The sequence below is a fragment of the Varanus komodoensis genome, unplaced genomic scaffold (genome assembly GCF_004798865.1).
Source record: "Varanus komodoensis strain SLA01 unplaced genomic scaffold, ASM479886v1 scaffold7_3, whole genome shotgun sequence".
Classification (NCBI taxonomy): Eukaryota; Metazoa; Chordata; class Lepidosauria; order Squamata; family Varanidae; genus Varanus; species Varanus komodoensis.
The window spans coordinates 27,089,468-27,102,990 of NW_025336480.1; the positions used below are offsets into that span (position 1 = coordinate 27,089,468).

Below are 13,523 nucleotides of genomic sequence, written 5' to 3' on the forward strand. Positions count from 1 at the left end.
AAAAACGGTGCCGGAACGCTGTTCCGGTGCGTTCTATGACCAAAAAAAGCCCTGCTTGTGCAAATGTGCACTTCTGAAAGTGTACAAATTGTCCCGACATACATTTAAATACCCCCCAGGAATATTTTCACACTTTAAGAGGACTAACACAAATTCTTGATCAGTGATTTTTAAAATTATTTTTCATATGTTTTCTGTAATTAAACTTTCATAGCATTCTGGGAAGTTAAAAAAAAACCCCAGTCCACAATCTTCAGAATCCAGTTAACTTAGGAAAAAGTTGGTCCCCTGTGGAATCTGCATGTCCAATCACAGAAATCAGAACTCATTTTAATGTGGAGTAGATTTCTCCAGCATCCTTACCCCTTGCAACAAAGGTTGCACTTCTGACTAAATCGCTCACCCATTCCAGGTAGTTCAGAACCTAGCAGAGGAGCACATTGCTGCCCATTTAAAGGGACAAAGATTCAGGGTTTTTTTGTTTGTTTTATATGTGCATATAGGCACACAGTCTTTGCTATTTAAAATAAAAGCTTACAAGAATGAACGGAAAAGTGTCTTAATTGTACATGGTATCCCATTTAAAGCATTGCTTTTGATCAGCTTGCTATTGGGCTGATACTGTGCCCACTATATAAAAACAGAAATAAACACAATAAAATGAAACAATGATTGAAGCCTCTCTCTATTGACAAACACAGACATAGGACTGATCTAAACATGGCATTTCTTGTGTGCTTGTGATCCCATACTCATGGAAGTTTGTGGGGCCTTTTCACAACCATATTGTCCTCTCCTGAGTTTTCAAGTCTCTTTCACAAATTTTCTAAGTGTGAGGAAAATCTGTTATTAGCTTTTAAATCTGGACAAACCTGAACAACAGCCTTGTGAAAAGATAAAAATCTGCAAGACTGCACTTACACTGTATCACCACCTTGTGCTTGGTTCATAGAATATATAGAAAGGCAGAGAAATAAACGCCCCTCAGAAAAAAAACATGTAAAAGACGTATTTTTCTCGGCAGCAAAAACAGGAAAAGAAGCCTCTGTACAAAAGTGGGTTAAACCCCTCATGAAAAGAAGTTCATACAAACACAGAGAGAAACATAAATTGATACTTATGCAACTGAGAGAGTATTTATTACAGATTCAGCACCTGCACTCACCAACCTGCAAGTGGGAAGTGATTAATTAAAGGCACAGAAGCCTGGGGGGGAGCATCAACAGTACTCTGCCTGTCCAAAGTACAGGTATTAATAGTTTAGTAATTAATAGTTTAGTAATAAAATGCTATTGCAGCGCTAAGCCTGTTCACACTGGACAGGCTAGTGCAGTGATGATATTTTATTACAAAAATAATAAGAACAAATCAGGTCAGGAAAAAAAAACATGGGCGAACAACACAGGAATGAAAATGTTGACAAAAACATAAGTCAGATGATCCATAAGCAGTAAGAGAAAAAAGTGTGACCATTTCTTTAAAAAGAAGCATGGTAGAAGCAACACAAGTTTAAGAAAGAAGTGTGGGCAGGGGCATGTAACACAAGATATTACAAAGGACTTCTGTCTCATGCCAGTTTCATGCCAGAGATGTGACTGTGACTATCTCAGAGTATAGCCTTTATGCCACTCAAGTGAAAGCATCAAGCATGCCAGCACAATCAGGGACTTAGTTACAAGGAAGGGATTAGATAGGTCTGATTGCATAACCCAGCTATTACAGATTCCAAATCCTTCCATCTACCTAGCTTCTTGTACTTTCAGGCTCACAGCTCAAAAAATTTGGCTCTGTGGATAATTTTCAAATGCACTGTTCTGAGAAGACATCAAGTTTCCTTCGCAGCGAGCTCTGTCTCTTTGCAAGATGTGCTTCCACGCGTGCCCTGCTTAGTACAAAGCATGACTTAAGAGGGATGTGGTTTATGTCAGATGCTATATTTGAAAGAGGACTGCATATTAAGGTGCCTTCAAAGTGGAAAAGCAGGGCCTCCCCTGCTTTGTACTTCTGCTGCCAGTATGATGTGTTGCCTAGGAGACAGACCCATCAAATTGTACATAGTGGCATTTGACAAGTGTTTTATAGCTCTTTTGCAAACACAGGATTTAAAATAGTGAGACCAAACTATATAAAAATTGTCAGAGTTTAACATGGGGGAAGATGACAGTTACACCACGACCGAGAAGTTATCAGCTCTATTTATGTGCATAGCCCTGGTCCTCTACTTTAGAATTCCATTTTAGGTTATTTTTTTAAAATAATGCTTGGCAATTTTGGCACTCTCCCACCCCTCCAGAGCTCAAAACCTTCCTAAAGGAATATATCAATTGTATTTTGTCACAAAATTCCCAAATTGGTGAAACACCTCCACACACACTAAGCCAAGACGTGATCCCAGATTCATTGAAGTAGCATTTGCCCAAAGTTACTTTTGGTAAAAATCCAAAGGCAGGGAAAAGAATCCTGAACATAAAGGGCAAAGGCAGCTGCATTGGTCCATAAGAAATACTTCAAAATCCACAGCTGGGAAATGCCCATTAATTTAGGATCCAAGTCATGATATTATACATATCTATTAATGTGGATTTATTATTATTGCACCAACATGTCTATATTCACCTTTATTCAGATTTTGAGACCTGCTATAAAATATGACATCTGCTATTACACATATAGCAAAAGAGCCACCAGACAGACTCAAAAAAGCTGACCAGGTAAGTGGGGTCAGTGAGAAGCCGGCCTCAGCTTCCCAGTGTCTTTGCTTCTCCTGCCTTTCCTTTGCCCCTGATTAATTCCTTGACTCCTGTAACTCTACCTATCACATCTTCTCCCCCATAGTGCACATCCTTGTGTTTGCTGGACTTCAGGGTCTTACACCTTCTCCCATCTCTTCCTCCTTTATCTACCTTCATACCTTGCCTGAGATTTCAGTCCCTCCCCATGAAGGCTAGTCAGTGGGGTAGTATCTCTACTCCTGACCTTACTCCAAACTCTTCTTCTTCCATGGAGTCAACCTTACCTGCAAAACAGACTCAGTGCCATCCACAAAAAGGAAACACAGCCCTGCTGACATCGGAGCCCCCAGCCTCCACTGGTTCTCTAACCATACCCGGATGAATATGGACATACTGCATAACGAAACATTAACCAGAGTAGGTAGTGCTTATGCAGGTGATTTGTCAAGACTCAAGACAGGAACCATGTAAGCAGATGTGAAAAGAGGAAAAGAGACTGAGGTACCAGCTGGTGTTTGCAAAGAGGATCAGCAGATGTGTAAACCACTTGTATGCACAGGCAGACCCTGAGTTACAAAACGGATTACAAAAAACTCATACTTAAAAGTGAACTTCCATAAAGTCTGTTAATTAAAAAAAATACTGTGGAAAATCATCATTAACACGGAGAGGGAGGAAGAGAAGGGGAGAGAAGGAGAGCCTCCACAGCATCACCACAGATGATGAGAGAAGTGATGCTTTGGCAGTAAAAGGGGAGGGAGGCACCAAAGTGGGCCTTCCTGCCCTGCTCATCCCAAGGGGAAATCTCTTCCGCATTTCCTTGCTGCTAAGAGGAGGCCCCAGTAGGCTTGGACTGGGGGCGGCAGCTAGAGATATTTACATTTTCCACTTTCACTGGGATTCTGTACCCCTAACCCTCATGAATGTGGAGGGATGACTATATATGATCCTACTTTATAATCGACGTTATAATCTTTTTGGCATCAGGCAAAACCCTTTTTATTTTCCCATTATTTTAATGTTTAACAGATTTTAATTGGGGTTTTAGTATATTAATGGCCGAATGCTGTGGGGCTGTTCTATTCTATTAATTGTAAGCCGTCCTGAGACGTTCTGTAGGGGACAGAATAGAAAAGCTTTTAATAAAATAAATACTTGCATAAAAATTTGACTTAAAAAACAAATTCCCGTTTTCTCAGGAACAGAACTCATTTGTGACCCGGGAACTGTCTGTGTGGGCATTTATGGGACTAAAGAAGCAGCCTTATTCACAGTGGCTGTAACAGGTTCAGAGGCAAGGCTCCAAGAAGTGTTGCTGCAGATTATGCACATGATGAGACCATGAGTGGCTTTTTCCTTTCTCTTTTGTTGTCAGGAGAAAATGGTAAGACCCTCTCCTTGCTTGCAATAAAACCAACTGAAGTTGTTATCCCAGAGCATCTCAGGTCAGATGTGTTCCAGGGGAGCAGGATAATTTGCGGTTACTATCCTCTATACATCCCCATTAACTCATTTTCTTCTTTTCTTAAGCACCAGACTGTATTTGTTACTGTAACCGACAAGGAGGGAGGTAAGTGGGCTGGATGTGGCACCAGCATGGGTCTGTGGGCAAGAGGTTCCCTCCCCTGCATTATACTGCACATACTTACTTCAGACGGGTTATGCAGCCCATATCGGGATTGAGATGTGGGTAGGATCTTTTTCCAATTGCTGAATGAGAGGTGACGGGACTGTAATTGCTTTTTCTTATTAGATATATCACTGACAGTTTGCATTTGTCTTATTGACTTTCATCTGTACTTTCTTAAAAAAGAAAGCAAGCAACAAGAATCCCACAATGCATTTGGATCATTTAAAGGAAATGCAATGCACTTAAATAAAATTGGAGGAAAAATGTTATTTACCTAAATGTTAGATTTAGAGAAAGATGTGGAATGCATATGACAGCGCTGCCTGGAAGGAGGGGAGAGAAGAGGCAGTAGTCATTTGCTCACACTTATAAGCCAGTACAACCAGGCCCGACACTGAGCACTTGACTCACTGACTAATCTTCTCCCCTCTGATCAGGTAGGCTTATATCATGAGAGCTGAGTCTTGAGGTGATGCAGTTAAAGGGCACTTATATGTTCTATTTCTAAAATATCTATCCCATGCTTACTTTCAGGAGCTGAGGGTGGCTGATTCCTTCCCCCTTCCTTACTGCATCCCTACAACAATCTTATGGGGTAATGGTTAAGCAGAAAGACAGTGAATTGTCCAAGGTCACTCAGTGAATGTCTTTCTTAAATGAAGATTTCAATCCAGGCCTCTTTGGTTCTAGTCCAAGACAAATAAGCTCCAAATCCTCTTCAAAGGCAATCCACCACAGTAAACTATCCTGGAGGATCTACAGCATGAATGACCAAGGACAGGCCCAATTTTTCTAGAAAAGGCTGTACCTGGTACAGCCGCCAAATATGTGGATTTCCATTGGCAAGCTTAATACATTGCAGAATGACCATTTCTTATTACACAGGTCACTTACTATATAGTCATCTCCATAATTTTCTCATTTTCTTAACATGTTCTTTAATAAGCTTAAAGCACAACCCAGTGAGGATTGTGCCAAACTTATTAGGGGCATCCTATGCCAAGCAGAAGAGTGGGAGCAAAGGTTACCCTTGAATGCCTCCTGCTCTACAAAGCAGCTCAGTTAGCCATCTGGCTACAGCGCTTTGGAGCACTGCGGAGCACCAGGAGATGTCATATCATGGCATGGCCAGTCCTCTCTCCTCCTCTCAGAACATCCCCTAAACCCTTTTTCCAATGTTGCTTATACGAACTCAAAGAAAGAGCTGGCCTGAAGGTTTCTTGGCTGGCTACAAGCTGGGGAGGAGGGCCCAAGCATGGATCCCAGTCTTTTCTCCTGGGAATCTGAAAAAGCCTATGACCCTCTGAACACTTTGGGGAGGGGGGCGCATACCATTGCTCTGGTACAATATTTTAGAACAGCAGTTCCCAAACTTTTTCAGTCATGGAACCTTTCTGAAAACATTTTTCTTCTGCAGAACCTAACCCTAACTCTGATTTTTACTAAGCATTGTGAACCCACAACATTCTTCCTTCTTTCATCTGCTCCTATTGCCTGAGTGATTTGCATAACATAGTAGGTTTGAAAATAAAAAGAAAACATTTCAAATATAGCAAATGAATAAAGCAATTATATGCTAATATTGCAAATGAATTCTTTTGATTATTCCCAACACTACGCAACAGAGTCCTAGGCACCAAATGACATGATGCATTTCCTTGTTTGCTGCTTGGACACCAACTGACAATCAAATAGTTGGCCTCATGTGGTTTCATTTTAAAATCTATTTTAAATTTGATTTTTGAGATTTTTCGTGGAACCCCTGTAAGGCTTTTGCGGGATCCTTGGGTTCCGTGGAACACTGTTTGGGAACTGCTGTTTTAGAATACTGGACTCAATTAATCTTTCAAATCTTAGCTAAGGGTGTTCAGTTTCTAGTACATATATTCTACCTGATTTTTCTTTCTTTCAAAGCAAGTTCTCACACTTTTCCAAACCAGTCCTTCACGTCTTAATTTTTGTATGTCTGTCAGTCCGTGTGCATGTGCATCCACACACATGTTCAATATTGATTGTAGCAAAACCTAATTTTCTATTTTTACAATATATTGTATCACTGCTATACTGTTCTAAGGGAAAAGATGTGGCATATATTCCAAAGGAATTCCCAAGACTGCACAAGTATATTATCACATATTGAGCCCAGCATAAAGCATATGTTTGTTTCCCTGCTCCATTCCCCCATCCCTATTTCAAAAATACTTGTGTATTTCAAAGGTACCATTCTCATTGGCACCAAGTTGTGAACATAAAGCATTACTCAAAGGCGTCTGTGCAAGAATCCCTTAGAATCTGGATGCTCTTTTCATCTGCAAGGCTCCAGTGAGTTGTGCAGTCTTGGAATGAGCCTACAGGCACCAAGCTCCTTGATTCAGCTGGGAAATGTGTTGTGTTACATAGTCACACCCAAGAGATTGATACCAGCCCCATGTTGCAGCCTTGGAAAAAAGGAAAATGATCTTCCAAAAAGGAAGCCACATCACTCTGTTGCAGAAAAACAAGAACAATTTATAAAGGGGTGTGGCCGGGAGGAAGAGAATCCTTCGGGGAGCGTTCTGCAATTTTCAATTGGGAGGTTTTGGTTTTCTGGGGACTTCTGCATTTTTTAACATAACTTGTGCCTTACAAAGCTGTGTAAAGGACTTGGTAATTTTTTGAGGCAGTTTGGAAAGTCACTAGAAAACAGAAGTGTTCAAGAAAGAAAAGCCACGCATAAAATCCATCGGTAAGATTAAGCCATTCTTTCTCTCAAAAGATTAAGCCAATCACTCTCAAAAGCTAAGGGCCTAAAGCAGAAGATTCAGCTTTACACCACTAACTTTATATCAGAGTATGTTTTTCACAACAAATTAGCTTTTTTGTCCTCAATGCCTCTAGAATACTGTGATGATAGGACCACTTTACAAAGCAGGAAGCCTGCAGAATACTTGAATGAACAAGACATCCACATTATGACAATATTGGGCTAAAACTCCAGGCTCTTGCAATGCTTCTCTGAACAGAACTGAAGAGTATATTTTGGCAGGAAGCCCATCTTTGCTAGTAATATTACTTTAAAGATTCCAAAAAGAATCTCTCTCAATAATGACAGAATGCACATCAATCCAGTCTGAAGTCACTTAGCTTAAAACCACATCAGCATACAAAAGGCTGTGCCATTACCACCAGCAGCATTATCAAACAGCAACCTGACTTTGCTCAACCTCAGTAAAGTTGTTTCCATGGGGCTATTCTCATGTCTCAGATTTCAGATTTAACTGAAATAAGCACTGCTTTTGTGATTATGTTGACTTTCTCTGAATGATCTCTCCCATGAAATGAAAAACAGAACAACTAACACAGCCCCCTTTACCTACTGAAATGGTCACCACTGAAAAGCTGTCAAATGTTAAGTCAGACTAGGTGCAATCCTGAGCATGTTTAGAGAGAAAAAAGGCCTACAACTCCCAGCATGCCACTCTCGGCCATATAATCTTGCATGGGACTGTGCCTTCAGTTGGAAATTTGATGAGATTTGAAGCAGTGTGTGTTACAACATCTCTTCCCCGCCTGTGATATGTTCACTGTTTGAAGTCAGAAACAGCATACTAAAGATAATGAAAATTACTGACCTTTCTTGGCCAAATTATTGTTGGGTTCATATTTCTCAATCAGCTGCTGAACCTGTTCCTGCTTCAAAGGTGGATAGAGAATTTCATTTAACCGTGGGTCTCGTTGCTTCAAGTTTATAAATTCCATCATCTGGTCAACAGTAAGATATGGTCTGCTCTTAGCACCACTGCAAAAATTGAAATGGGGAGAAGAAAAGAAAGATTTGCAAATATGTTGGCTCTTCTCTGGAAATGAGCAGGTTTAAGCTATCATACATGAAACAAGATACTGCAGTAGCAGATTAGGAAATAGGCGTCTACCCATGTTTCATGCACCTGAGCTCTATTTCGTTCTCCCCCTGCCCACCTACCCTTATTCTTTATTTAGACCTGATGTCTACAGATGCTGCTATCACGGCTCCTTTTCTGTCTCCAGGCCTAAAGCTAAAAGACAGGGTCGCGACTGGAAGATCACATGCTTTGTATGCTGGAGCTTCCAGATTCAATCCTCAGTTTCTCCAGGCAGAGCTAGGAAAGAATCCTTGCAGAACTCCTGGAGGATACTAGGCGAGATGGACCTGTAATCTGACCCAGTGTATGGCAGCTACTGATGGTCTTAGTGCTGCAGCTAAGTCACTTTAGACCCTGGCCTGAATGTTTTTATGGAAGGTGAGGGCTTAGACAGCCATCTGTATTATTTCAGTTGTGAAGCACATGACAGACATTCCCCCTCCCCCCACTCCTGCATGTGCCATTCCATGCTTTAAAACCAGTTCTACAGTGCTGTGATGGAGGAGCAATAAAGCTATTTTTAAAAAGTATTCTGTGCAATTTCCTGTTTTAAACTCGCTTAAATCGTAGCCCCATCATGACTACAGAAACAAAATGGCACTTCCTTCCATGCATGCTGTGGTCATGTGCACCCCCTCCCCTGGCAGTGAAGCCCTGGAATCAGGCCCCAAAGTCCAGCCCTTCAGGGCCCACCAGGTGGAAGGAGCAGCCACCAGGAGCCTCACCAGTGCTGAGGAACCAGTCCTGTGTCTGATTCTCTGCCATCGGCTCCATGTCCCACAGGAGAGATAAAAGCAGAAACATCTCTGTTTGTGTCCTCCTGTTTTGGCAGAAAAACAGCCACAGGGACTGAGGTCATTCTGTTGCTTCTCTTGGGCCTACCACCCCAGCTGAAATGGTGCTGGACAGGGCTGAGAGAGATTAGCCATGCTCGAAGCATTCCATTTTCTCTCCATCACAGAGGACCCTGGCTCTTCAGTGGGAAACAGGAAATCAGGTGCCCAGCCAGACATGGCTGCAGGGTCTTTTGTGAGCAGACGGCACTGCTTGATAGCTAGGTGCATGGCTTGAGGTAGTTTGTCAGCTTTTCCCTACTTAGCCCACGTTTACGTAAGCTCACTCCTAGAAATATCTTAATAATATGACAGGTGTGTATCCTCACATAATACTGAAGACTAGAATGATGCCAGTGACACCTCAAAATGCCCCATATGTGCTTCTCACAATAAGTCAGTCATCTGGAGACTTTAGGCCCATGGTAAGCTGAGTATTTGCTGGCATGCAGAGATAGATGCTTTCCTGTCCCTTGGCCAACATCAAATGAAGGCGTTTGTCAGAGGATTAAAGCATCCCTACATTGACCCTTCCTTTCTCTATTTGATCCAGCTTTCCCCTTCCTTCATACCCTGGCTCATTCATATTCATAACAGAAAGCATGAATATGCTTTCTTGAAGTTCAAGGCAATAAATCACATGGAACAGCCATTACCACAAGTTTGGGCCTGCTGGCTAAAACCAAATTTCCATTAAAATGATAGAACATTCCATTAGCAAACATCACTTACCTTTATCCCATTTCATCCCACTTTTAGTGAGGAGAAGCAGTAACAAGCACATTCTTTTTAAGGAGAGGAGGAGATTACTGTAGTAAACAGAGAAACTGCTAGAATGCCAGAAAATCAAGCACTAGAATTCTAAGTTGTTAACTATGCATGAGAAGGAAATGTGTGTAAGAAAGCCGTGGATATTAGTAAAAGCAGCTTTGAAAGAGAGAAGTCAGGGAGCCAGAAGAGAGAAGTGGTGTTTAACTCTTTGCCCATCCATAACTTCTCTGCTCCAAATCACTCTCCTCAAACTTTCTACCTGCTCCACAGTTTCACACTGTAGGAGATCGATGATCACTACATGTGCTTGCTGTTAATGTGTTATTACTCTAAATCTGGAAGAGTTCAGCAACCAGGACTTTAGTATTAAAGCCAGAGGGACATTAGTATTAAAGCCAGAAAGGATATATTAAATACTAAATTTGCAATTTAATTGCTCCAGGTGTTTCAAGGCATTCGAGTATGAAATAGCAATTGCCCAGTTGTTTGCTAATTTAATTTGTGCTGAATGAAAGCACCAAGAGTGCTGCCCTACATTGTGTTTGTTTTCCTGGCTTCTTTCACTTTTTGGCTGCCATCTAATACATACTGTGCATCACATCCTCTCCCTCATCAGTGGCTCTCACTGCTATATTTTTAAACTGGATTTTCAACTAGTTCATGCCAGAAAGAAAGACAAGGTCTGGCAGTCACATTTCTCTGGGAATAACTTCCTGTTAAATTTCCAGCAATATAAAAATACAGATTGAACCTTATTGAAGAGGGCCTCTTGGTCCATGACATGATGGGTAGGTTAAATCATAGAAGCACAAGACCCAGAAATCAGTTCTTGGGCTGTCACCCTGTGAGGCTGGAGCATGAATGATGCACACAGATAAGCAATAAATGAAGAAAAACAAAAAATGCCAGTTTCCCCTATTTCTTACAACTCCAGGAAGATGAGGTCAATTTCAGGACGAGGGCACAGGTTGCTCAGAAAGTCTCTATACACTTCTGGAGTGAAGTCCTCTTGAGGAATCGAATCATTCTGTGGAAGGTAATGGAAACAAGACACTTAAAGCTATGTTTTCCAGTCCCTATGACACTAGAGCTCCTTCTAAATCTGGTATTCAATGCTACTTCAGTAGTAGATGTATGTACAACTCTGCCTACTCCTTTTCAACCCACATGGTCCTTCATCTTTGGGTACTTCACTGAAATTCCATATATGTGTAAAGAGCAAACTTCGGATCCTCCTCCTACAATTGCTTGCCCACATACATACCTATTCCTTCTCAGCCCCACACCTTGTGGTCTTCCAGCTTAGTAAGTTACCACTGCCTACATCAACTGCATTCCTCCCCTTCAGCTGACTTCAGAGGTGTGTCAAACCACATTTAGAAACCTTGTTTACAGGTCAATAGTTTAAAAAAAGATATGGAAAACATGCATAGAACTACTCCATTGCTCCAGCAATAATGCAAACCATAAACTAGAATCTGCATGACAGTGAAGTATGATGGAGTTATTCCAACAAAAAGTGTCTTGTCCTACACAACAAGACAGTGCCTTGACAAATTCTTCTATTCTTGAAGCTGCATTCATACCAAACTATATTTGAATGAAACCCAGTTGTAGAATAGTGCTTAAAATGTTGCACTGGGAGTTGAGAGATCATAAGTCCACTGAGTGACTTAGGGCCAGTCACTGCCTGTCAGCCTAGTTCACCTCACAGGGCTGGTGTGGGGATAAAATGGTAAGGAGCAAGAGGATTATGTGAGCTACATTGGGTTCCTTTCAGGAAAAAAAACCTATGATAAAAACTTTGTGTGTGTGTGTGTGTGTGTGTGTTATTGTCACCAGAGAATACACTCCCTTTCTGCCCCCATCCTTTTACTTCCTGCTAACTAATTGTTGCTCTGATTCCTTTATCGAGAATTTCTCTGCAGGAATTTTCTTATTTTCTATCAGACTAGCCTGCAGAAACAGTATCAGTATTCCACCTATAACCATTGTATTAGCCTGAATGGGTCAAAGACATGAGAATTACCCTAAATATCTCTGACTGCGTGTCACATGCTTTGCCTTTGTGACATTGATTCCTTCCAGTGCCTAACCTCCCTAGAGGAAGGGGCTCCTTTGTGCCAATGATACATAATTTCCATGTGATATTGAGTTCTTAAAAGCAAATGTTTTCTTTGTGCCTTACATTTAGTCCTCAATGCTCATACCAACCTCTGCATTGTATTTACTTTTGATATCTTATCTTGGCTTCCGGAAAGAGAGGGAAGCAAGCCTGGACTAAGGGCCCAAAGAGGAGGTTCAAAGGGCAGCAAAACGTGAGAAGAAACCAGTAAGTGAAGGCTGAAGGATATACCTCAGTGGGGACAGGGAACAGAGCTCAGACTGCAAGCTGCTGGACAGCCAGCCACACTTTAAAGGGGAGAGTTTGGAAGAAGGGGCGGGATGGATTTACAGGGAAGGGTACAGGGACCTTGTGCAGAAGGCAACATGCTAGCTTTCCTCCTATTTAAACTGTACTAGGGTGGAGATTTTTTAAACTTTTAGTTCTCCATCTTCGTTCTGGAATGGGCTTAGGTTCCACAGACTTCTTCATTCCCAGCTGGGGACTGCTATTTTTCAGTGGCTCCCATTCATTCACCACATGAGCAACAGGGAATGGACAGGGGTCACACAGGGAGACACAAATAGTACCCATGCACAATATGTGAGACATTTAAGCCCCTTCAGCTGGACAGTCTGATGTCACAATGGCCAGTCCCTCCCCTTCACTGGACGGTCTAATGTCACAATAGCTAGTCACTCCCCTCAGGTGGCAGCCTCAGTAGGAGGTCACAATGGCCGGTCCCTCCCTTCCAGGTGGGCAGCCTCAGCAGGAGGTCACAATGGCCAGACCCTCCCTCCAGGTGGGCAGTCTCAGCAGGAGGTCACAATGGCCAGTCCCTCCCTCCAGGTGGGCAGCCAGGTGGGCACTCTCAGCAGGCGGTCACAAAGGCCGGTCCCTCCCTGCCAGGTGGGCAGCCAGGTGGGCACTCTCAGCAGGAGGTCACAATGGCCGGTCCCTCCCCTCCAGGTGGACAGTCTGATGTCACAATGGCCAGTCCCTCCCCTCCAGGTGGGCAGCCTGAGCAGGAGGTCACAGTGGCCGGTCCCTCCCCTCCAGGTGGACAGTCTGATGTCACAATGGCCAGTCCCTCCCTCCAGGTGGGCAGCCTGAGCAGGAGGTCACAGTGGCCGGTCCCTCCCCTCCAGGTGGACAGTCTGATGTCACAATGGCCAGTCCCTCCCTCCAGGTGGGCAGCCTCAGCAGATCACAATGACCACTCTCTCCCCTTCAGGAGGCAGTGTCAGCGTAAGGCCATATCTGCAGCTCTCTGTCCTTCGGGCAGACAACAGGGTCATGCTACGATGACTGATGTCCTAAGGCAGGTTGTATCAGTGTGATGATAGGACATCTTATTCTCACTTAGCCACGCAACAGAATCTGAGCACAACGGAGTGTCCCTCTGAGGCAGACTGAAGCAGATGCCAGGGGTACAGACTCTCTTGCTCTTACTGAGATGGGCACAAACAGTGTAGAGGCACTGTGGGCACCAGCATGTCTCATAATGAAATGAGCTGCAGGCGGTGGGCAGAGAAACAGCAAAGGAGGAGAGGACTCATTTCAGATGCCACA

At 42.8% G+C, this 13,523-nt stretch overlaps 1 protein-coding gene across 4 annotated transcripts in view; it reads right to left on the bottom strand.

The window, feature by feature from the left end:
* Positions 1-13,523, bottom strand: part of PLCB1 (phospholipase C beta 1) — a 592,180-nt gene that overhangs the window by 198,481 nt on the left and 380,176 nt on the right. For all 4 annotated transcript variants that reach the window (XM_044454160.1, XM_044454162.1, XM_044454161.1 and 1 more), the window contains 2 exons: positions 10,774-10,874; positions 7,974-8,140 (listed from right to left, as the gene is read on the bottom strand). In XM_044454160.1, the coding sequence (XP_044310095.1) occupies positions 7,974-8,140; positions 10,774-10,874 (268 nt within the window). The remainder of the gene's footprint in view (positions 1-7,973; positions 8,141-10,773; positions 10,875-13,523) is intronic.